This window comes from Apodemus sylvaticus, chromosome 10 (genome assembly GCF_947179515.1).
Source record: "Apodemus sylvaticus chromosome 10, mApoSyl1.1, whole genome shotgun sequence".
Classification (NCBI taxonomy): Eukaryota; Metazoa; Chordata; class Mammalia; order Rodentia; family Muridae; genus Apodemus; species Apodemus sylvaticus.
Genome location: NC_067481.1, coordinates 17,739,112 through 17,764,566, shown reverse-complemented (window position 1 = coordinate 17,764,566; position 25,455 = coordinate 17,739,112). Strand labels below are relative to the sequence as shown.

The 25,455-nt window shown below is 40.1% G+C and overlaps 1 protein-coding gene across 6 annotated transcripts in view; it reads left to right on the top strand.

Moving 5' to 3' along the window:
- Positions 1 to 25,455, top strand: part of Tlk2 (tousled like kinase 2) — an 86,194-nt gene that overhangs the window by 6,461 nt on the left and 54,278 nt on the right. For 3 of the 6 annotated variants that reach the window (XM_052195017.1, XM_052195015.1, XM_052195016.1), the window contains exons 3-6: positions 15,689 to 15,760; positions 16,703 to 16,772; positions 17,616 to 17,659; positions 18,396 to 18,491. The exons of 1 other annotated variant lie outside the window; for it this stretch is intronic. In XM_052195017.1, the coding sequence (XP_052050977.1) occupies positions 15,689 to 15,760; positions 16,703 to 16,772; positions 17,616 to 17,659; positions 18,396 to 18,491 (282 nt within the window). The remainder of the gene's footprint in view (positions 1 to 15,688; positions 15,761 to 16,702; positions 16,773 to 17,615; positions 17,660 to 18,395; positions 18,492 to 25,455) is intronic. 2 more of the 6 variants (XM_052195014.1, XM_052195019.1) reach the window with 1 other exon arrangement.

Here is a 25,455-nt window from a genome sequence, read left to right as displayed (position 1 = left end):
TGGATCCCTGAACTGTTGTGAACTGCCACGTGGATAGTGGGAATTGAACTTAGGTCCTCTGAAGAGTACTGCAGCCCATCTCTCCAGTCCAAGATCTCTTTCTGTGTGTAGTTTGAGACCGGGTTTCAGATAGCCCTGGCTGTCTTGGAACTCACTACATAGACCAAGCTGACCAGCTGGCCTGGAATTCATAGAGATCCACTTGTCACTACCTCTTTTTTTTTAAAGATTTATTTTGTGTATATGAGTACACTGTCACTGTCTTCTGACACACCAGAAGAGGGCATCGGATCTCGTTACAGATGGTTGTGTGGTTGCTGGGAATTGAACTCAGGACATCTGGAAGAGCAGTCAGTGCTCTTTTTTTATTTTTTTTATTTTTTGGTTTTTTCAAGACAGGGTTTCTCTGTATAGCCCTGGCTGTCTTGGAACTCACTCTATAGACCACGCTGGCCTTGAACTCAGAAATCCGCTTGCCTCTGCCTCCCAAGTGTGCACCACCACTGCCTGTCTGCAGTCAGTGCTCTTAATTGCTGAGCCATTTCTCCACCCTCTTGAGTACTGGGATTAAAGCTATCACTCTGGTTCAGGATCTCTGTTAGAACTAGATAATCTACTTTTCATAATGTAAAACTGTCTTATTTTTGATCAAGACTTGTTACAGTTTATTCTTTACTCCGCTCCTCTGCAGCAGTTTAAGTGTGTGTTGTCAGTGATTTGGGGGATGGGAGGTGGAATCCCAGCCTTGCTTGTGTTATTGCTTACACCTAGTTGGATATACTTGAATTTTTTTTATAAGTTTTATTTCTGTGGCGGTTGGTGCTGGTGCGTTTCACACCTGTGGAGATGAGAGGACAACTTGTGGGAATTGGTTCTCTCCATCTACCACATAGATTGCAGGATTGAATTGAGGTCATTAGTTTTGGGGCCAAGTACCTTTACTTTCTGATCTATTTCCCTGGCCCCTGGCCCCTTAGTTATATAACAGAGGTTAACTTATATCTTTTATAACAGATGTTGTTTAGCAAATCTGTACTTAAGTCATTGAGTTAACAAACACTTTCCATTCTCTTTTTGCAAGCTGCATTGTCAACACTGTCATTCCAACAGATTGAGTTATAGACTAGCTAAGGGCCACTTTATTATAATGTGCTTTGTAGTTACAAAATATCAACTTGTATAAACAATGAAATGATTGCAAAATGAAAGAATTTTTATTTCTTTGAAAACTAGTTTAATTGCCCTAGAAAGACTAAATTAAGGTGTCCATAAGGAGGTATGTACATGCATACATACAAAAGTTGACTTACAGAGTGATGAGTGTAATTATAGCAGTTTTCTACAGGTATGCTATTACACTTTGTTCCTATTCATTTTCCTCTCCCACTGCACCTTTTTTTTTTTTTTTTTTTTTTTTTTTTTTTTGCTATATGGAAGAATATTGGGTCTTTGGCAGGTATCTTTTAAGTTTTTATTTCACTTTTAAAGAAATTGAAACTGGAAATTGTAGATATATTATGGGTGTGGTTTTTATAAGATTACATTTATAAAATGTACACACATGTATCTATAACTAAAAAGGCATACCTAAAAAAGTGACAAAGACTGTACTTTTTTTGTTTGTTTTTGTTTTTTCCAGACAGGATTTCTCTGTGTAGCCCTGGCTATCCTGGAACTCACTCTGTAGACCAGGCTGGCCTCAAATTCAGAAATCCGCCTGCCTCTGCCTCCCAAGTGCTGGGATTAAAGGCATGCACTACCACTGCCCGGCAAGATTGTACATTTTAAGGAGCTTGAAATGTAGCTGAATTGGTAGACTTCTTGCCTATTGCCTACCATTCATGAGGCTCTAGGTTCAACCTTCAGCACCCTCATAAACCAGACAAGGTAATATAGGTTTGTCATCCTAGCCAGAGGTGGAGAATCAGAAATTTTAGGTTATTCTTGGCTACAGAGCAAAAAACAAAAACAAACAAAAAGACTGGACCTTGTCTCAAAGAAAAGAAAGAGTGCGTATTTAAGGCCGAGAATATAGCTCAGTGGTAGAATACTTGTCTGTCATGTGTAAGCCCTGGCTTTAATTGTGTTAGTTTCCCATTGTTGTGGCAGAATACCTATAAAAATTGACTTGAGGAAAGAAACAGTTATTTCTGTTCACGGTTTTAGTCTGTGACTGCTTGGCTCTTGTTTCTTGGCTTATAGTGTGACAGACAGAACATCATGGTAGAGAGGGCTTGATGCAGAGCAAGGGAGGGTCGGGGACAAGGTATAGTCCCCAAGAGGCATAATAACATAAACCTGCTCCCTTCACCTAAGCACCCTATTTTTCTGTCACCTCCCAAGAGCCTGCAAGTTAAGAAACCATCAGAGATTAAAACCTCCACCCAGGGGCCTGCCTGTGAGTGACCCAGTGGGTAAAGGTGCTTGCCACCAAGTATGATGGACTGAACCCAGATGGTGGGAGGAGCGAGCCAGTTCCCATAGGTCTGATCTCCACATGCCCACCAGTGCTCATGTGTGCAACTGCACTCAAGTGCACACATGTGTGTGCGTGTGAGCACGCACACACACAAATAAGTAAATACAATACACTAAAAAAAGAACTCTCATCTATAAATGATGTCAGAACTCTCCGAAGCCCCACCTCTGAACATGGCTGAATTGGGTACCAGGCCTTTAACACATGGTTTGGGGAAATTTTTTTGATCCAAACTATAATAAATTCTCAGCATTTGAAGAACTTTTTTCTTTGCTACTTTTTTTTTTTAATTAAATTATTTTATTTATCTACATTCCAAAAGTTTTTCCCTTTCTGGTCTCTCCTCCTGAGTTCTTTACCCTATCTCTTCTTCCCTTTTTAAAAAATTAATTTATATTTTAAATTTATTGTGTATTAGTGTTTGCTTGCTTGTCTGTGAACCCTGTCCACACTTGGTGCCTCAGGTCAGAAGGCATCAGGTTCCCTGGGCCTGGCGGTATGGATGATTGTGAGCAGCACATGGGTGCTAGGAACTGAACGTGGGTCCTGCGAGAGCAACACTGCTCTTAACTGAGGAGCTATCTCTCCCTCTACACCACCCCCTTTTTTTCCAGACAGGGTTTCTTTGTGTAACCCTGATTGTCCTGCTGGAAATCACTCTTTTGACCAGGATGGCCTTGAATTCACTGAGAGCCTCCTGCCTCCGATTCCCAAATGCTGGGATTAAAGAGGTGCCCCACCACCACCTAGCTCAAGTTGCCATTATTTATAGCATAAAATTCAAAGTAGGATTTTCAATCACTTAGTTAAAATCAAAGGTGGAAGTGTTGAAGATTTCTTTCTGAGCAACATTGGAGATCATAAGTATACATTCTGAAAATGCACATATGACAGTACTTTTGCTTAGAGGCTCTCATGCCCCTTCTACTTTGGAAGTCTTCTACCCTTTCTACTCTTATTACTGATTCTCATAGAAATTGCAATATGCATTTTGTCAAACGCTGCTGGTGACAACTTTGTCCTCTTTTAGGCTGACCTAGGGCCTTGAAAAGACAGATCCTATCTCAAAACCAGGCTGTACAGCACTCATTGTAGGTAGAAAACCAGTATCCATTTTTTCTTTAGTTAAAAAATAGTATGTGTGCATGCGTGCATGCGTGTGCACGTGCACACATGCAGGTGCCCACGGGTGTTGTAGGCATGCCTGACATGGGTGTAGGGAACTCAACCTGTTCCTCTATAAGAGTCATATGTGCTCTTAACCTTTAAGCTGGTTTCTCTAGCCTCAAAGACTTTTTTTCGAGACAGGGTTTCTCTGTGTAGCCCTGGCTGTCCTGGAACTCACTCTGTACACCAGGCTGGCCTCAAACTCAGAAATCCACCTGCCTCTGCCTCCCAAGTGCTGGGATTACAGGCGTGCGCCATCATGCCCAGCCTCAAAGACTTTTGTCTCTCAGTGTCTGAGAGAGCCAGGAGGATAATTGAGTTGGAGTGCCTTGCTTGCTCGGATTTACGTGGGGTAGCGCATGTGTCTCTGGCTCATATACTTAAGTGATTTAACCTGTGAGCCACTCAAGCCCAGAGATTCTCAAGTTCCTGATGCTGGGACTCTTTCTTTATACAGCACCTCATGTTGTGGTGACCCCCCAACCATAACATTAATTTTGATGCTACTTCAGAACTGTAATTTTGCTAGTTTTTGGAATCGTAATATAAACATCTCTTTCCCATGGTCTTAGATGACCATGTGAAAAGAGTCATTTGACCCCAAAGGGGTCGCAGCCCACAGGTTGAGAAATGCTGCTCTAGCCCTTCTTTAGTTCTTTATTGCAGTTCTGGGAATGAAAACTATTGAGTTATATCCTTAGCCCTAAGAAGATTGCTAAAATAAAAAATGTAAAACACGCTCTGGGGGCCAGCAGGATGGCCCGGCAGTCAGTGCTCTCATCCTCACCCTGATAACTTGGTGCACTTCATTTGTCTCACATAGTTTACACCGTGGGCTTTTAGTCTTCTTCAGGCTTCTGGAGAGGCTGCAGTATCTGTAGCTGTCTAAAATTTTATAGACTAGCAAAATTCATTCTTTTCTTGTGTAGCCTTGGCTGGCTTGGAACTCTCAGTATAAACCAAACTTTGGCTTCAGATTAACAGAGATCCACCTACATATGTCACCCAAGGACTGAAATTGAAGGCATGGACTACTACTATAGCTGGCTCAGAATTCATTCTTACCTCATGAGTATTCCACAGTAGGAATAACTGCGAGAAACGACACTTGAAACCCAAGAGTGAACTGTATAACAGATCTAGTTGACCCATTGTTAAACAATAAAGATAGCATCCTAGAAAATTAGTCTACAGAAGTCCTACCTTACCCACAGGGACACATGTCCCTAGTGGATGCCTGAGACCTCAGACAGTGATAAACTTTATGTTCATAAGCATACACAATGTTTTCCTATACATAGGCACACCAGTGTAAAGAACTATCACTGGCTGAAAGTTATTGTAGTTCAGGTGTGAAAGTAAAAAAATAATAATTTTTTTATTTTACCTTTTTCATACCTTCATAAAAGACTCATCCTGGGCAACCTCAACATACAAATATAGCAAATTCAGCATACAAGTTTTTGTTTTTCCTTTCAGTATTAAGAACTTTTACCCTTTAACTTAAACAAGACGCTTTACAGCTTCTCTTCGTCATACCCCGGTTGCCAGCATCACTACTCGGATTTAGAGGCTGTAAGTAAACTGAGTGACAAGCAGAAGCACTTCAGGCTTGTCAGCAGTCTGACTGCTCACCACCAGGACATGGGGCTGTTCCCATGTGAGGCAAGACTGGCTCCCATAGTTGCTCACAACAACATGCAATTTAAAACTGAAGAATTAATTTTAGACTTTTCCACTTAGTATTTTCAGACCATAGTTGAACAAAAGTAACTAAATTTGTGGAAAGCAAAGTCATAGCTAAAAGTAGATGGCTGGATGTAGGAAGAAAGCACTGAGCTACTAGTAATGAGAACCTTACCTACAGGCAAAGTTAATACCACTAAATTGAGAAGAAAGCCTTTCATTGACTTCTAGATTCTGTGAAACTGCAGGAAGTGTGTCCCAGAAGGATCCTATAACTAGTGCCAGTTCTGTCACAAAGGCAGTTTAAGTTACAGCAGTATGGGTATGGGCCACTACTACACACTTGGCTGTTGAAAGGACTTGAATAAGTGTTGCTTCTGCAGGGTCCCATTTCACCCAGCCACCCAAGTCTGCTTACAGTTTACATCCTTAGATGGAGCTTTCCAATAACGGTACACAAAGGGAGTCCAGGCAGAAGGTACAGCTGCACCTAGTATACTTGTTTGTATTTGTGTGTGGGGGGGGGGTTGTTTTTTGAAACAGGGTCTCTCTAGGTAGGTTGTCTTGGAGCTAAGTGTGTCCTGGTCACTAAGGTCCAAGTGTTTTCTCACATTAATATGAAACCAACAGATCTAGTTTTTTGTTTGCTTGTTTTTTGAGACAAGACCTCAGCTGGCCTAGAACTCACTGTATAAGAATAGGCTGGCCTCTTAACTCATGGTTATCCTCCTGCTTCTGCTTTCCAAGTGCTGGGATTAAAGGCATGTGCCACCATGATCTGTACAAATCTGTATTTTAGCATAGGATCCCCTATGTGAGGAAGTCAGTCTTGGCCTTGACCACGTTGTCCAGGGAGTAGCTGGGATAGATCCTACCGCTGGGTCAAAGTCTTTTCACAGCATGGGTAGTGGAGATTTATAACACTATCCTGCAGTCTGTTGTCGTTCACCTCTTACATGAACTGCTCAGTTTTTCTTAGCTTTCTGGAATCTGACTGCACTCTGGCTGTATACAAATGTTCCCCTCTCCCCAACCTACTGTTGACACAGACTTTGACTCTTTGACTATTGGGTGACCTGGAAAAGTTCCTTGTCTGATTTTTCTTGTACTTCATAAAAATGGCAAGCCCAGGATTAGAGAGATAGCTAGTTCATTGGTTAAAAGTGCTGACTGTTGTTACAGAGGAGCCAGAGCCCACATGGCAACTCCCTGTAACTCTAGTGCTGGAGGATCCATCTTCTCTTTTAGTCTCAATGAGCTCCTGTACATGGTGAACACGTGGTCATGCAGGTGTACACACATACATAGAAGTTTGTTAAAATCTAGGAAAAACATTCCTAAGCCTCCATTTCCTCTTTTCTGCTAGTCACTTTTCTTTCCAAATCAGAGCCTGAGATGGAAAAAAACTTGCCACATGTCTGTTTGTCATTGTCATTCTTCCCTTACACAGGCAAGTTCCTTCTAGCCCAGTAGCTCTCAACCTTCCTAAGGCTGTGACTCTTTAAATACAGTCCTTCATGTTGTGGTGACCCTCCCAACCATAACATCAATTTCATTGCTACTTCATAACTGTAATTTTGCTACTGTCATGAATCATAATGTAAATATTTTTGGAGATAGCAGTTTGCCAAAGGTGTTGCAACCCACAGGTTGAGAATTGCTGTTCTAGGTATTCAACTCAGCCTCAGTTCCCTCTGTATCTGATTACTAATAGCAGGGGTCACACGGCTGCTGCCATAGCTTTCTTACAGTGAACTGTTTCAGAGGTTGCAGTATTTTCTCTAGTTCTTAGGTCATTTTCAGAACATGCTTGCTCTCCTGGTAGACCTTGTTACCTCGTGCCGTGTGAAGAAAGATGCCAGCCCATGGAATTGGTACCCTGACTCATCTTTGATTCTGTCAGATTTCTGTTAAGATGCAAGTGTGACCATATCTACTGTGTTTTGTGTTAGCAGAGGTCATGACGAGCCCAGAGGAAATAGTTATACTACACATCTAAGAGACAGTGCCACTGTCAGGGAGCTGGAGAGATGGCCGTAACAGTGGCAGTGAGTACTTGCTGTTCTTATAGAGGACCTTGGTTCAAGTCCAAGCACCTAACAGTTGTAACTCCAGTTCCAAGAGATCCAGTGCTCTCTTCTGGACTCGTAGGGCACTGGGCATGCATATAGTACATGGACATTTATGCATTCAAAGTATTCATACACATAAAATTTAAAAGGATAAAATAAAAAGACAGTGTGGTAGGAGAGACTGGAGATTTTATTCAGTTTGTAGAGTTCCTATCTAGAATGCATTCCCAGCACCACAAAACCTGGGCATGGTTGCAGGGGCTTCAGAAATAGAAACTCATCTTCAGATATGTAGGGAGTTCTAGACCAGCCTGGGCTACCTGAGACCCTGTCTCCAAAACAAGACAGGGGTGGAACTCCTCTGTGTTTCTAGCATTTGGGAAGCTTAGATAGAAGGATTGTCGGTTTTGAGGCCAGCCTAGGCCACATAAAATCCTGTTTTAAAAAATAAACAAAAACCAAAAGAACCAAAACTGTCAGACTAGGGGTTGGAGTAATGGCTCAGCAGTTAAAGAGCACTGGCTGCTCTTCCAGAGGTCAATCCCCAGCTCACACATGGTGGCTCACAACCATCTGTAGTGGATATGATGCCTTCTTCTGGTGTGTCTGAAGACAGTGACAATGTACTCACATAAAATAAGTACATCTTTAAAATAAACAAACCCTGTCAGACCCTAAGCAGCTGCAACTGCAGGTTGTTTATAGGAAATCCACTCTGTTTTAACCAATACATTTTATTATAAATTTGTTTTATGTTATTTTTAAGACAGTGTTTTTCTATGTAGCTCAGGCTGGCCTCAAACTTAAAATTTTCAAAAATTTCACTTCAGCTTTCCAAGACATGTACCACAATTTCCAACATTAAATTTCAATGTAAACATAAATGGTTAGAAAAGTTGTTATACAAAGATATTCTATAAATGCTCAGGTGGCTATATTTGTATTAGCAAAAGTAGACTCTAGGACACAGAAATGTTATTGAAGCAATAAAATACGTTTTATTCTGAAAGCCAAAGCAGTAGCTGGGTTTGGTCGCTCATGCCTTTAATCCCATTAACATATGAGGAAGGAGAATTGCTGTGAATTCCAGATCAACCTGAGCTACAGAATGAAATCCTACCTAGAAGAAAAGAAAAAAAGAAAGAAAAAAAAATCAACTTATCCAGCCAGAAAATAGAGCAAGCAGTACTGAATGTAGCAACTATTTGTACAACAACAAAATAATTAAATCAGAATTGAAAAAATTTTTTTAAGTATTTGGAAATGAATTGACATATTGCAAATAACCTTTGGGTCAAAGGGAATAGAACTGAATGACAACAAAAAGATAATGTGTCAAAATTTAACTATGGCTCACACTGCTGTAGAGGAAATTTTACAGCTTCTAAAGAAAGGTCTAAAGTCAGTGATCCAAGATTGCCTAAGCTGGGACTAGGACGGTCCAGACAGACACAGGTGGGGTTGAGGACAGCGGCACACACTCAGGAGCTGGAGCAGGCAGCTGAGCTTGAGGGCAGCCCGGCCGACACAGTCAGTTCTAGATCAGGCAGGGTTACATTTTGAGATGTCATCTCAAAAACAAAACAACAACAAAAAACAAGCAAAAGATAAAAGTTGATATAAATGAAATAGAAAATAAGTATGCATAACCCCGTTTACAGCCAGACCCTGTCCTAAAGTACAGAGCATGGGCTCTTGCTGTCAAGCCTGGATTTCACATCCAGGGTGGGGCGGTTGCCCTCTGACCTTCTTCTGTGTTAGTGTTACACAGAACACCTACACCTGCGAATAACACAAAATAAATGTGTTTATAGAAGAATTCAGATGTCAATTAGTTTTATTTTTAATTATGTGTGTCTATGTGTTTGTGTTGATATATGCATGTGAATGCAGGTATCCTTGGAAGTAAAGAGAGGGTATCAGAATCCCCTGGAGCTGGAGTTGACAAGTGGTTGTGAGCCATCTGCAGTGAGTGTTAGAACCAACTGCTGGTCCTCTGCAGGAGCAGTTTGTGCTCCTAATAAAGCTGAGCCATCTTTCCAGTGCTTGTACCCCAAACAATTTAAGAGTAAACAAAATAAATGAATGAATGAATGAATGAATGAATGAATGAATGAATAAAAACCCAAAAACCAAAGAACTAAAGCCTTTAAAAGGTAATTGAGAGCCAGATGTGGTGGCACTCTGTGTAAGTTCAAGGTCAGCCTGGTCTATGGAGTGAGTTCAGGACTGCTATACAGAGAAACCCTGTTTTGTTTTGTTTTAAACAAAAAGGTAATTGAGAAGCTAGGTATGGTATTAAATATCTTTTGACCTCAGCCCATGCTGAGGCCTGAAGGTCTAGAATTTAATGTCAGACCTACGCTGTCATAGTGAAACTCGGTCGGTAGTAGTAGTGGTAATAGTGGTAGTAGTAGTGGTAATAGTAATAAAATTAATAAATCCTGTGTTTTATAAGTAAGTACTAAGAGGCCTCCTTTATGTATGAGTATAATTAGATTCTCTTATAAAAAGACCTGACAATGCTGGAGTTTTATCAGCTGTTAGAGTGATTGCTTCTCTTTCAAAAGACCAGATCTCCATCCCAGCACTCAGATTGTGTGTCTTACACACAACTGCTTATAACTCCAGCTTGAGGGGAATTGTGCCAATGCCCTCTTTTGACTTCTGTGAGTACCTGCAACTAACAAGGCGTATACTCTCACAAATAAATAATTAAAACATCTTAAAAAATATACAAAGACTTGATAGGTAGACCGTCTTAGTTAAGGTTTCTTTCTTTCTTTTTTTTTTTTTTTTAAGATTTATTTACTTCTTATTATATGTAAGTACACTGTAGCTGTCTTCAGACACTCCAGAAGAGGGCGTCAGATCTTGTTACAGATGGTTGTGAGCCACCATGTGGTTCCTGGGATTTGAACTCAGGACCTTCAGAAGAGCAGTCAGTGCTCTGAGCCATCTCTCTAGCACCTAGTTAAGGTTTCTATTGCTCTGATAAAACACCATGAAAATAACTTGAAGAAGAAGGGTCTATTTCATCTCATCACTTGTCCATTATCCAGGGAATTCAGGGCAAAAACTCAAGAGGAACCTGGAGAGAGGAGCTGATGCAGAGGCCATGGAGGGATGTTACTTACTGGCTTGCTCAGCCTGCTTCCTTCCAGCATCCAGGACCACCAGCCTGGCACTGGGTGGTACTGCCCACAGTGAGCTTGGCCCTTCACATGGTATACTCACCTAGCCCAGAGTACCATAGGTGAAGCAGAGCCCAGCACTCACTAGATCATTGCATTCCCTAGTCTTAGCTGTTGTAGCAGCATGTGAACCAAGCTTAATGGTTAGAAATACAGGTTTTGAACCAGGTCTCCTTATTCCAGACCTTAGTAAAAGCTGTGTGATCTGAGGTGGGTTAGTAACTCTTAAAATCCCTTCGCTCCCTTTATCCATAAGAACAGATAGTAGCAGCTACTTCACAAGGTTATATATTAGTTTTATAAAGGTATCATAACAATACAGACTGTGGCTTAAGTAATAGAAACACTGTCTTACGATTTTGGAGGCTTGAAGTCAGGAACAAGGCACTGGTAGGTTTGTGGCTTCTGCATTCGCCCTCCTTGGGTTGTAGGAAACTGCCTTCTTGTTGTGCCTTTCTGTGGGTTCCACACACATATGCCTGCCTTCCCTCTTCCTTTCAGTGTCCTGAGACACTAGTCTAGTTGCATTAGGCCCATTCTAATGACCCCATTTAAATGTAACCCAAATATGATTTAGGTAGCTCAGTGAGGACTGGCATTTGATACTGAACCCTGAGTTTTATCCTTGGGATCCACATAGTAGGACAGAGAACTAAGTTGTCTGAGCTCCAAAGTGTCTGAGCTCCATAGAAGGACTAAGTTGTCTGAGCTCCAAAGGTGCAGCCTTGCTCTGTCTCTGTCTTTCTCTATCACACATGCACAAGTGCCCTCCCCCACAAATATAATTTCAAATTTTCAAATTTAATTATTTTGAAAACTTCCTGTGGCTAAGTACATTCAGAGGTGTGAATGAGGATTGACTAGGGTTTCAATACATAAAGACTATAAACTTCATTTCAAAATAATTATAGATTCATAGGAAGGTGTAAATATGAAGGGACTGAAGAGATAGTTTAGCAGTTAGAGTACTGGCTGCTCTTCTGGAGTACCTCAGGTTCAGTTCCCAGCACCCACGTGGTCTGTCCAGTTGCTGCGCGTGCGTGTGTGTGTGTGTGTGTGTGTGTGTGTGTGTGTGTGTGTGTGTTTTGAGAAGTCAGTTTTCATATATGTAGGATATGTATGTACAGTTCTGGGGAGTCCGTTTTCTTATATGTGGCCTTGGGGGATCTAATTCAGGTCACCATGCCAGCACAGCAAGTGCCTTAATTCATCAAACTGTCTCACAGATCCTTATTAATGTTTGTTTTTTTCCTTTATTTTTACTTTGTGTGTATGGGTGTTTTGCCAGCATGTATTAACAGTGCACTGCTTGTGCAGTGTCTGCAGAGGCCAGAAGAGGGCGTTGCATTCCCTGATCTGAAGTTACAGGAGTTGTGAGCCACCAAGTGTGAGTGTTGCAAACAAGCACTGGGACCTCTGTAAGAACAACGAGGGTTCCTAACTGCTGAGCCATCTCTCAAGCCCTAATAATGTTTTTATAGCTGTTTAATTTTGCTTTCATAGAGGTAAGACAGTACAGGGGTATCAAACCTTGGGCTTTGTGCAGCCTAAGCAAATGCTGTAATGTAGCATGCCTTTAGATTATGTTAATTTAGTTCAATTTTCATTTTGTTATAGTTGTTTTAATGACAGAGACACTTTTAAAACTTAGCACGTAAATTTTGCCTGTAAGCCTTGGTTAGTTTTTACTAGACAGTAAGCTGCTTTAGAGCAGGAAGTGTATCTCATTGATCCTCATTAATCAAATTTAATCCAGGGACTTAATAATAATATGAGATGCTATACTTGAAGAGGATGAGAAAAGATTAATTCTTAATCTTTTTAAACTTTTGGTTATGTACACATATCTAAGGGACAGTACATCTTGTCCCTCTTCAACATTGCTATTTCAGACAGTACAGTGTCTATCACTATATATCTGTAATTATTTTCTTTGTAATTGCTAAGAAACTTTTTAGTCCTCTTATCTGTACTCACCACTCCTACTGTCACCTTTGCCCCCATCTTAGTCACTGATGTATCACAGTGAAGACACTATGACCACTACAGCTCTATAAGAAAGCATTTAATTGGGACTTACAGCTTCAGAGGGTCGGCTGTTATTATGGCCAGGAGCATGGTGACAGGCGTGGTGCTAGAACAATAGCTGAGAGCTGCATCCTGATCTGAAAGCAGAGAGGAGGGGAGGGAGGGACAGACGGAGGGACAGCTGGAGAGAGGAAGAGAAGTCCAACCTCAATGGCACACTCCCTCCAATAAGGCCGCGCTCTTCCTCCTTCAAACAGTGCCACTCCCCAATGGCTAAGCACTCAGATGTGTGAGCCTATGGGGGTCATTCAGCTCGCCTTCCTTCAGTCACGCCCTTCCTTCCTTCCCTCCTCTCCTTCCTTTACCTATCTACAAGGTCTCGCTGTGTAGGCAAGGTTAGTTATGGCTCACCATGTAATCCAAGCTCATGTTGTACTCGTTACCCTTCTGTTTTTGCTTCTTGAGTGTAGAGATTTACAGGAGCATCACTGTGTTTGGCTTTACAAAATGAGGACTATTTGATGATAAAATAGATGTCTTATTGCAATCTTGGGGGAAATGATTTTGCAATAATTACACTAAAGATAATTTATGCTGGGAGCATGGTTCAGTGGAAAGCACTTGCCTAATATACTAGCTTTTACAGGGCCTAATTCAACTGGTTTGCTGCTGGCTGGCCAGCTTCCTGGCACTGTTTGCTGAAAAGACTTTTCTTCATCGAGTGGTTTTAGCACCTTTCTCAAGAATCAGTTGGTCACAGTTACAATGTTAGCCAAGAGTCACCCTCAGATCTGTTAACACTAGTACCTACTGTTAGTAGTCCTATTGCTGCTGTTGCTTTAGAGCAAGTCTTTGTTTTGTCTAGTCTGGTCCCTTACAATCATGAGTATTCTTTATTTACATTGAGCTCTGGAAATTGAACCTACGGCTTCAATCTTTACTACTGAGCAACACTCCTAACTCCTGCCTATAAGTTTAGAATCAACTTAATCATTATTTGTGTGTGTAAAAGTGTGAATATCATGAGCACAAAAATGCACCCTAGTGTATTTTTATGAGTATAGTTTTTATACTTCCTTTATTAAATTTATCTGCATTTTAATGCTTATGTTTATATAATTGTTTTCTTGACGTAATGTTTATATTTACTGTAAATGTATAGAGGTACAATTTGTGTTTGCTTGTTGCCATTTTACTTCATTTACTTCAACCATAATTGAATGGATCCATTCTGGTTTTCTGTAAACTGATTGTGCCGTCTGTGAATTAAAATACTATTTTACTATTTCTTTCAAATATGAATGCTTTCTATTTCTTGTCGATTGCTCTGGCTGGACCTTGTCTAATGTTGAATGGAAGCAGCAAGTATGGGCCTTCTTGTCTTACTCCTGGGAAAACAGTAATTAATAGTGAGTTAGTTCTGGGGTGACAGCCCTCTCTCCCCCATTTCTTTTTAAAAAAGATTTGTCAATGTTATATGTATGTTTCTCCTGGATGTATGCTGTGCATACCATGTGAGTGTTTGGTGCTGCTCTCAGAGACCAAAAGAGGATGTCAGGTCTCCTGGTACTGAGTTGCCAATGGTTGGGTACTACAAGAATAGCAAGTGTTCTCTCTTAACCTCTGAGCCATTTCTTCAGCCTCTCCTTTTTTCCCCCCTTCCCTCCCCCACCCCTTTTGGCAAGGTTTCATACAAGGTTTCATAGATTGGTCTTAAACTAGCTGTATAGCTGAGGATGTCCTTTAATTTTGGATCCTTGTACCTCCATCTTTCTAGTTATAGGTAGGCATGAACTACCATTCTCAGTTTTGTGATGCTGGGGATTGAACCCAGGTCTTCCTGTTACATGTAACACAAGTACTTTATTAACTAAACTATATTCCCAGCTGAGTTTTGGATTTCTTACAGATGTCCTTTGTCAGGTTGAGGAAGCTCCTTTCCTGTTGATCTTATGAAGCCATTTGATTTTTTTTGAGACAGGGTCTCATGTAGCTCATGCTGGCCTGAAACTTACTATGTAACTTAGGATTGCCTTGAACTCCTGAATGTTCTACCTCCAAGAGTGCTAGGCTGGCAGGTATGCACCACCAACATTAGGCTAGTGATAAAGTAGTTTACCATTATCTATTGTGTAATTTTTCAGACGGGTTCTTACTACACTGGCCTAACTTATGATTGCTGGAACTGTAGGTATGTAGGTATGTTGTCTTTAACTAATACATTGTAACAATACTGGGTAATGATTCTCTCTACCTTCTAAATTTCTTACTGTTTCTTGTTTTGGGGACAAGGTTCTTTCTATGTCTTCTCTTCTAGCCATCCTTAATCTGAAGTGTTAAACTTCTGATGCTGCTCCTCAGAGAGACACACCTTTGTCTCTTTAGGTATTTACCCTAACCTGGGTATCTGTGGGATGGGAACAGCTCCTCTCTTCCAGATCCTATCTGTCTCTAGCTTGGGCTTCTTTAGCCTCAGCTTTCTGAGTACTGAGATGTAACCTTGTTTTTAATACTGCGTTCATGACTCTGTAGGATATTTTTCAGAAAACACTTTTTGGTTTGGTTTTGGTAGTATTTAATTCCAGTACTTGGGAAGTGGAGGCAGATGGATCTCTATGAGTTCAAAGAGGAACTGTTTGAGGACAGCCAGAGATATGTAGAGACTCTGTTTCAAAAAACCAAAATAATTTTTTATAATATGGTCCCTGACTACCTATCACAAAGAACCATTAACATTAACCTACTCTGATGCTACAGTTTCAAGAGGCTGTTTTTTATGACTTGCCATGTTTATTGTTCCTAAAGAATGGCTTTAGGACTTGATCATATTCTTGAAGGGAAGACCTGCTTATGTGTAAAGCAAATACAAATATCAATAGCTATTTGAGCATGGAGGCTACAGTGTTGTAGCTGAGTCCCTTTCAGCTTGGTTTAGAGGGGTTGTAACAGCTGCTTCTGGTCCCTCTAATCTGACTTAGACATTAGAATCTACAGCCCTCTTGCATACTTTTGCTGTCATCTTAAATGAAAACTTCTGATTACTGAAAACATTTTCCTTCCAGGGACCACTCAACAGTGAGTCTTCCAACCAGAGTTTGTGCAGCGTGGGGTCCTTGAGTGATAAAGAAGTAGAGGTAAGAAGCCATTCCTTAACAACACTGTTGTCATTTTCATACCTTTAGACTGGATTCAAGGCTAGTACCATGTAATTGCAGGACATGTTAGTGAGTTGTGTTCTGTTGTCTTGGTGCAGCTCTGATGTATCCCTGTCATGTTTTTATTACAATAGGCCTTTTCTTTCTCCTTTTTACATCTCCTGTTGGGGTTGGGGGGGCTAGTGTTGGGAGCCTTAGTTTTTTAATAAAAGGTGAGAGATTTGTCATTGTAGCAAATTAGCTAGTACTCTTGAATTCCAATACTTCTCAGTACTCTATAGAGTAGGTCACTGGCTGAATTTAACAGTTAATATTTGAAAGACTTTTTGTTGTTTACTTAGCTGGAAGATAGTATTAAGTAGATAACCTACCCACATGGATGTAGGTTCAAGTCTTAAGTTCAGTTGCTTGCTTTGTACTGTGAAACTTTCTATAAATTTAGTCAATTGAGCAGACATTCTGGCCTTTCCTTCCAAGGGTCGGGTGTAAGCACTTTTGAAGTTGTTTGACTGCCTGCTGTATGAGTTGACATTTGTCCTTCAAAAATACTTTCATGAGACAGGTCTTATTGCATACTCAGGCAGGCCTTGAGTTTGAGATCTTGCCACAGTTTCCTTCTTATGGAATTACAGGCACGGGCTACCATACTGCCAAAATATCTTATTTAAATTTTGTGGCAATTCTGAATTACCGATGAGTGTGTTGAAGTTTGATATTTTAAATAACTTTCTAAAAGTTGTTTAGGTTTGATTAAAGACTCTGTACTTTGCCTGTTTCTCTGTCCCAAAAGCAGGACACTGATTTGAGACTTGTCTGTGCCAGTTATAACTCTTTTATATCTATAATATTTTGTATATACTCTGTTATCCTAATGTGAAAATTTACCAACATTCTAATTGTGACGTGCATGGTATTTAACAGACTCCTGAGAAAAAGCAGAGTGACCAGCGGAATCGGAAAAGGAAAGCTGAACCATATGAAACTAGCCAAGGTAGTGGCCACTTCCCACTGACCCCGTGCCAGTGTGCTTGAGATTATCTAGCTCCCTGCAAGTGATTCGTTTGTTTCGAGGAATCCCTGACAGAGGTTTATGTGTCTTAAGGAATATTAGGCTATTACAGACTTGCCATTTGGTACACACCTGACAAAATAATGTCAGTTTTTTGGGGACTCTTGTTTTCCCTGTGTACTTGTAATGATTTTCTTACCACAGACTCTTTCTTCAGACCAAACAGGAATCATATGGAAAAGAGGGCACATTGGACTTTTGTTAGTAGTGGTAGCCAGAAATGGTTTCATCTTCAGAACTCTTCCATTGGAACCCACTGGGATGAAATCTAGTAATAGTTACACCATTAAATATATAGTCAAGGAAAGGGGAAAAAATGGTTTAGCCTTTCCCCGTCCTAAGGACTAGGATTCCCAATCTTTTTGCATTGTTTTTCCCTTTTAAAAATCTTGTGTAAGGGAAGTCCTCCCAAGGTTACAAAATTATGTGAAATGTGATCAACTCTTTACTTCTGATGTGTTTGTTTGAATCTTGGTTTCTTATATTAGGATGTGGATTATAGATTTTTATTCCTGATTTTCCAGGTATATTTTTAAAACAAGGTGTGCAAAATTTCCATCAGTGTTTATTTAGTCACTTGTTACATAGATGAGCTAGAGGAATCTTAGTGCACGGGTTTGTATTGTTTGTTAAAGTAAAGCTGACATTCGGGTTGACAGCATTGTGACTGCTCCCTTACTGAGCCTTTGCTACTTAATGCATTTCAGTGATGATGGCTTATGTGTGCATTGGAAAAACTGTACTGAACTTTGGTTTCATTTTCAGGGAAAGGCACTCCTAGGGGACATAAAATTAGTGATTACTTTGAGGTAAGTTAAATTGGGGGTTAAAAACAACCTCCAGTGTCTTTAAACAACCTAATAATCCTCATGTTTATTTAAGGCATTAGGAACATTAGAAAGCAGTGTTGTGCCTTTACTATGATCTTGCCCTTTCTTGTTCCATCTTCGTCAAACTAATGCTGCCCATCTTGTAATTAGAAGGACTGCTGCTGATTTGCTGGGTTTAAATTTTGTATCATGTGTCTTGTCTGTGATGATAGAAGAATTCACATGTGAAGTGCACTTTCTCTTGGCCAGATTAGGTTTTGTGTCTCAGTGATTAAGGTATAATGACTTGTCTCTCCTTCGGTCCCTTTCCCTTAGCTTAGAGGAATGTGTGTGTAGTGAGCTCAGTGACTCACTGTTAAGTGGTTACTAAAGATGACTAACACCTTCTGCACTACTGTCTTTCTGCTTCATGTATTTTGAGACAAAGGTGGGGGTGGGGAGATGCATTCTTCTCTCATGTCTGTCCAAAACCATGCGTACTTTCAGCTTTCAGCCCATGTTTTCTGTATATCTTGTTACATTCTTTGGGAGCTCTCTCTTAAAACTCTCATTGAAAAGATGCATTTGGCTTACATGGCATTTTATCTCTAGAATGAGATGTATTGACTTAAAGGGCCATGTATAATTAAGACCTGTTTGTATATTAATCTCTTACTCTCCTCTGAAGCATGGTACTGTTTTGAATTATTCATATCCATTTTTCCCTGTTGGCCAGTTTGCTGGGGGAAGCGGGCCAGGAACCAGCCCTGGCAGAAGTGTTCCACCAGTTGCACGATCCTCACCGCAACATTCCTTATCCAATCCCTTACCGGTAAGCATTCACCTGGAGAAATTGACACCTGTTATATAGGAGACCAGTAGCCCAGGAACACTGAAGCCATTTCTCTTCCATTAATTACCTACCCATAAGGAACAAGGGAGTAAACTCTATACTATTGCCTATAAATCACTTATTAGATTGACATCTTTTATCAGTAAGTCAACTCTGTAAGAGTTAGTCCATTCTTTGATTCTTATGGCAGTTCTTTAATTGCCTTCAAGCCTGTCTAGTTCACTAGTCTGTTAAGAAAGTAATTCTAATTAGACTTTGGGTTTTAAACCATTGCCAAATTAGAATTTCTTTTCTTCCTTTTAAAAATTTAATCAACTTCTGATATTCCTATCTTTTAGGCTTTCTCACTGATTTGGTAGAAAACATAATATATTTGAGATTGGTTTGTTTACATCTTTTAAGTGAGATTTCAAGGTTTTAAAAAAAGAAGGACAAAGGCTAGGGAAACTGGTGAGCATTCCTATACATTAGGTTGGCACAGCCCATCAGGCAAAGGTTATCTGATTTAAGATTCAGTGGTGCTGATGTTGATACTTCCTGAACTAGCTAATAGAGGGATTTGTGTTACTTTGCTTCAGTACCTTTAGATAATTTGTTGACCCTAATCAGTCTACATTGTGACTTATCTGTCTTTATGTGGGATTTAAGTTTAAAAAAAAAAAAAAAGAGGTTGGGATGCAACTTTGTAGTAGAGTGCTTGCCTAGCATTTGCAAGGCCCTAGGTCCAATCCACAGTATGGCTTTCACGTCGTCTCACGTAGGTTCATAGCTCAAGGGATTGTAAGGGTCATTTGCCAACCCTGCAGAACTGAGTGGCTTCTGTACTAAAGTTCCTACATGGCTTAATAGCGAGCGATGCTCTTTGTTCTTACCCACTTGTCTCCTGTACAGCAGCAGTCCTCCCCGTGCTGCACAAGGCTTCTTGAGTGTTGTGAGGCATTCTTCTGCTCAAGGCCTTTGTGTTGCTGTTCTCTTTTCCGGAACCATTGATTGCCAGATACCAGCAACCTCTTCAATAGGGTGCTGTTCAGAAATGACCTTCACAGAGCTCTGCCCAGCCAGTCTCTCTAAAATGTCATTTTCTCATGCCTGGTCACTCTGTTTCCGGTATTGCTTTGTGTGTGGGCGCTTGTGCGTACATGCTTAGGCGTGCACTTGCCACAGACTATAACTTGGGGTGTCTGTACTTGCTGTATACCTTGTTTGAGATAGGATCTCACCACTGCTACATGTACTGTGTCGTCTGGCCTGAAAGCGTGTAGATAGTCTGTCCTGCTTCCCACTAGAGGAGTGTTCAGGAGGCAGACATTACCATTGTGCAGCTTTTTTTTTTGTGAGTACTGGGGATTTGAACTCAGGTCGTCATGCTTGCATGGCAAGTGCTTCTACCCATCTAGCCATTTCTCTGCCCTAGTCATGCTTTGAGTCATAGTGTTTGTAATGGCCTCTGTTCCTTTGTCTCTCATTTTCTCACTCTACATCCCATCCCTTCCCTCCATACACAAAATTTGATACATACTTAATTTTTTAAATTAGTATCTATTTTTAGAAGACTTTACAAACAATAGTCCATAGTTTTCACAAACTGGGCCAGCATAAGAAACCAAATATTACTAGTCCTGAAACATCCCCATTGTGTTCCTTGCCATTCTAGCCCTTTCTCTGCCACTAGGCATAGCTGCTATTCATAAGAATCATAAATATGTATTGTTGTGTTTGGCTCTCTTATGTTTAGTATTACTTTTGTGAGATTTATTGATATTGTCCTGCTTATAGTAGATGATTTATTGTTATTAGTATATAGTATAGTAATAGTCTGTGTGTGTAAGTGTATACCTGCTTGTCCATGTGTGTGTGTGTGTGTGTGTGTGTGTGTGTGTGTGTGTGTGTGTGTGTACATCACAGGATATATAGGTGGGAGGACAACTCACAGATGTTGGTTCTCTCCTACTGTATGGATTCAGGAGATCAAACACAGTTTGTCGGGTGTTGCATGCCTGGCTATCCCTACCTCTTTAGCTTTGTCTTTTTGGTTTTGTTTCATTTCATTAAGGGGCTGGTGAGACAATTACATAGATGAGGCTGGCCTCACCCCTGACTCTACCTTCCGAGTGCAGGGATGAAAGGACTGTGCCACCGAGTCTGGCTACTCTTGAGGTGGGATCCACCTCAGCTCTTTGTGTTTGCAGGGCAAGGGCTTTACCAACTGAGCCACCCCTCAGCCTGAATATTAGTACATTTTTATTTAATAATTTGTTCTAATTTTTGCCTATTAACTCATTACCTGTCTCTTCCTCCTAAAGTATTAGTCTTGTGAGAAGACACCTTGCTGTATTTCTTGTTCATTGCTATTTTCATCAGTTACAGTTTTGTCTTTGTTTTTTTCCCAGTTTTATTACATAAAACTGAAGTTATTTTTTAATCATTCCCTTTACTTGACATGGAAGAGATAATATCTTGTTCAGTTTTTCAACCTCTAGCACCAAAAATGCTTGGGACCCAATGGCCTCTCAATATTGTTCAAAGAGAAGATAAATAAGGTGATGTGTCATTTTGTGTCCCTCTCCTTTGTGGGGCGGGGGTTGGGGGGAGACTAAGAACTGAACTTTAGAGTCCTGCATTTGCTTAGCAAATGTTCCATTGCTGAGCTGTTTCCAAAGCCCCATTAATGATCTTTTGTATTTTTGTTGAATATTTATTTTAAATAAAAAAAGAACATTTTCGTGAAGGCATTGGTAAAAATCATGGCATCTGGCAAGCAAGGAATGTTTTTTAAAAAAAATTAACAACAAAGAGTACATGATAGAAAAGAATTGTCCTTTAAAGCTTAAGCTGTTTTTCTTTGGCCTTTCAATAACAAGATTGTAAAAAATTATTATAAATGTAGTTACAACTATCACATACAAGAAGTAAACTTTTCAGGAGTCTGTAAACTTAGATGTCCTTCCTTAGATGTAAGTTCCTGAATGTATCCCGCTTCTATGCCAGAGGTAATCTTGTTTCCGTGGTAACTGCTTTTCCTTAGAGTTTCACTGTTACTCCAAGCAGCAGCATCTAACTACAGCTTAGTTGTGCCAATGAGTCACCTTTGTTAAAGTACACTGTTTAGACCTGTGTTTTGTGCTCGGGAGTACAGCCGAGTTTAGAATATTGCTTGCTATAGTGGTGGTGCACACCTTTAATCTCAGTACTCAGGAGGCAAAGACAGGCAGATCTCTTTGAGTTCAAGGTCAGTCTGGTCTACAGAGTGAGTTCCAGGACAACCAGGGCTACACAGAGAAACCCTGTCGAAGCAATAGAAGAAAAGAAAGAGCATTGCTTGGTACGCATCAGGCTTTGAATTTAGTCCCCTGCTTGTTTTGTCAGTTACTAAGGCATGTGTTAGTGTTTCTCATTACGACTGTAGACGTTGTTCATGTACTTATGTTAAACTTTACCTATACATCAGGTGACTTTATTTACTTGAAGCCATTTATTTTAGGTTATTTCATTTATTTGAATATTTGGCCTGTATTTGTGTACCACTTGTGTACAGTATCTGAAGAATCCAGAAGAGAGTCTGGTCCCTTTACCTGGGTTATAGATAGTTGTGAACTGCCATATAGTGCTTAGAACCAAATTCAGGTCTTCTGGAAGAGCAGACCTTCTTAATTGCTGAGTCAATTCAAAGCCCTCCTTCAAATGTGGTTTGTGTAATTTTAGTATATCCAAACCATTGTGTGTTCTTAATATACAATCAGCTTTTTGTTAATATGATTCCTGGACAATATAATACAGTTGGATTTTTTTCATATATAAAATTTTCTCTTGAAACTGCTATATTTATTCCATTTATTTAATTCTTTTGATTTTGATTAATGTGCCTCATGTGGCACGGGCTAACCTTGAAATTGCTATGTAGTATAAGGATGAACTTAATTTCTGATCCTCCTGCCTCACCTACCACATTCTGGGATTGCAGGTGTTTGCCACCATGCTTAGCTCTGTGCCTGCTCTTTACTTATTTTTACTTTTTATTGCACTGGGGATTGCACTCAGGATCTAGTTTATACTAGGCAGGCAATGCTGCTTTTGATATTCTGAAGTTTCAATGTGGGTCATTTCAAATTATCTTCTTGGTTATGACTCTTAGGGGGTTTGGAATCTGTGGGTTGGTTTTCCAGTTTTGAATAATTAATAGTTATTGTTTCCTAGATATCTCTGTACTGTGCGTTTTCTGCTGTTAGCAGAGCACATAGGCATCATTTCTTCTTGTCTCTTGACTTTATTCTGCATATTCTTTTGTTTGTGTATGCTTCTTTGTAGATTATTTCTTCTTGCCCCTCAGTTTCCAGACTGTTTCATTGTCTGTCTTTTGTTATTAGCTGCATTGAATTCTTTGTTACTGCTCCCTCCCTCCCAATCCCCTCCTCAATCTCCATGACCTTGCCTCACGCTAAACAAGTGCTCAGCTTTGAACGATTTCTATCCTAAGTCCTGTTACTGCTTGAAATAAAAACTCTCTGCTGTTTACTTAACTTCTTTTAAGCTTAGTTTATTTTTTCAATATTTACTTTTGTTGTTGTTGTTGTTGTTGGTTTTTTTTTTGTTGTTGTTGTTGTTGTTTGTTTTGGTTTTTTGGATTTGATTATTTTCGAGACAGGGTTTCTCTGTATAGCCCTGGCTATCCTGGAACTCATCTGTAGACCCGGCTGGCCTCGAACTCACTGGGCAAATATTTGCATTTTTAATGTGTGACTGTTTGCCTGTGTATGTGAACCATGTGTGTATCTTGTGCCCATGTCAGAGGATGTCATAACCCCTTGGCACTGGGGTTCTGAATGGTATAGGTGCTGGGAACTGAACCAGGGTCCCCTACAGAGCATAATAATATGCTCTTAATTTTTGAGCCATCTCTCCAGTCCCCTTTATTTTTAAAAATCTTACTGTGTTTTTAGGGGTCAAACCACAGGTCTTGCTCAGCAAGTATTTTACCATTGATCTCTTATTTTTCTAAATCTTATACACATGATTTTATAGTCTGTATCTGGTAAGTCTGTCGTCTGAGGTTTGTATCAGTTTCTGCTCTCACTTTTCTTAGGCTTTTTTTTTTTTTTTTTTTTGTGGTTTGATTTAACTTTACACTGTTTTCTAATGATGTATAACATAAAGTTCTTGAAAAATTATTTTTGACTATGAAGATATGTTTGAGGGAGAATTCTTATTTGTTTCTTAGTTCCTAGAGAGTTTATCTTTCTGTTGCAACCTCATCACATTTAAGGCCCATATTTGTTTGGTTGGTTTATTTTGGTTGTTTCAGCTGTCAAAGAATTGATTTGGATTGTCCTAACATTTTCTAAGCCCAATTCCCTACATTGCCAAGGCAACTTCCTTGAAGCCCTGAGGATAAAAGAAAGTTTTCTTTTGATTGGCCCTTTCCCTAAGAGTCGTATCAGAGGCCCACCTTGAAGTGGAAAACATTTCTTGTTGAGCTCTCTACTTGGGTTTCTTGTTGAGCTCTTTACTTGGGTGGGCCAAATTTGGTTCAGAGACTACTTGACGTCATGATGCCATATAGGACTTTGATGTTTCTTTTATTTATCATATGCTCTTAGGTTTTGTCCTAGCAGATCCTGTATGTTTTAATCACATCTTTGATGTTTGTATGTTCTTTAAAGATGTTTATCCTGCCCTTTTAAAACTTGCTGTTTTGATAAAAAGTCTTAACTATGCTGGCCTGGCTGGCCTGGAACTTGTTGTGGATTAAAGGCATGCTCCTAGCCATGTTTGTTTATCTGTGATGTCTAGGGATTGAAAGATTTAGCTATATCCCTGGCCTGTGTCATGTCTTTAAATTTGCTTTCCAAGGAAAGATATAGTCAAACATCCTAACCTGCCTTTGTTTAGAAAATCTTTAAAGGCTTTAGACCTTAGTGGATATTTATTGAATATAGGGCAGAAAAGTTGACTTAATGAGCACATTGTGATGAATGGTTACCACAGTATTATAGAGCGTAAACTCAAACTGTTATATTTGGTAGGGTAAGAGTGTTGATGTTGAGGAGGACTAGTTACTTACAGATTGGAAAACTAAATTCATTTGTCAGTAGCATTTGATAAATTTACTTCTACTTTCTATAATGAATAGTTAAGTAGCCAGGCATTGTGGTGCACAGCTGTAATCCCAGCACTTGTGAAGTTGAAGATAGAGGGTCATGTGTTTCTTAGTCTGTGCTAAATAGCCAGACCCTGTTGTAAAAATTAAAGGGCTAGAGAGATGGTGCAACAGTTACGAGCACTTGTTTCCAGCACCCACACAGTGGCTCATAACCATCTATAACCTGTAACTCCAGGGTATCCAGCACACATATATACATATACTGCACATATATGTATGCAGCCAAAATAGTCATACAAATAAAGTCTAATTAGATAAAATTAGATTTGGGTTAAAATACATACTATAACTTAGAAGTTTTTCCTGATAAACAGGTTATAAAGTCCCTACAAAGCAGCCATTTCTATAAGTGGGCCCTTATAGTTCAGTTGGACTGAGACAGGAAGTCCAAGGCCCACCTTGGCTACAGAGCAAGTTGAGAACCAGTGTGTGCCATTCAATGAGACTGCCTCAGAGAAAACATAAGAGTGGTCTGGGAAAGCCAGTTGTGGTAGTGCATGTCTTTATATTTGGGAGACAGAGGCAGGCAGATGCAGACAGATCTGAGTTAGAGGCAGCCTAGTTACAGAGGGAATTCCATGACAGCCAGAGCTACATAGTGAGACATTTCCCCACCCCACCCCCACCCCTACCCTACACCTCCACCCAAACTGGGGATATAGCTAAGCACATGCAGGGCAGTCATCAGCCCTACCCTCAGTCTCCAAACAGTTGGCAAGTGTTTCTAGACCCTTCAGGATATATACATGTATGTTTGTACTAGTTTGTGCTAGTTTCCTTATGTCA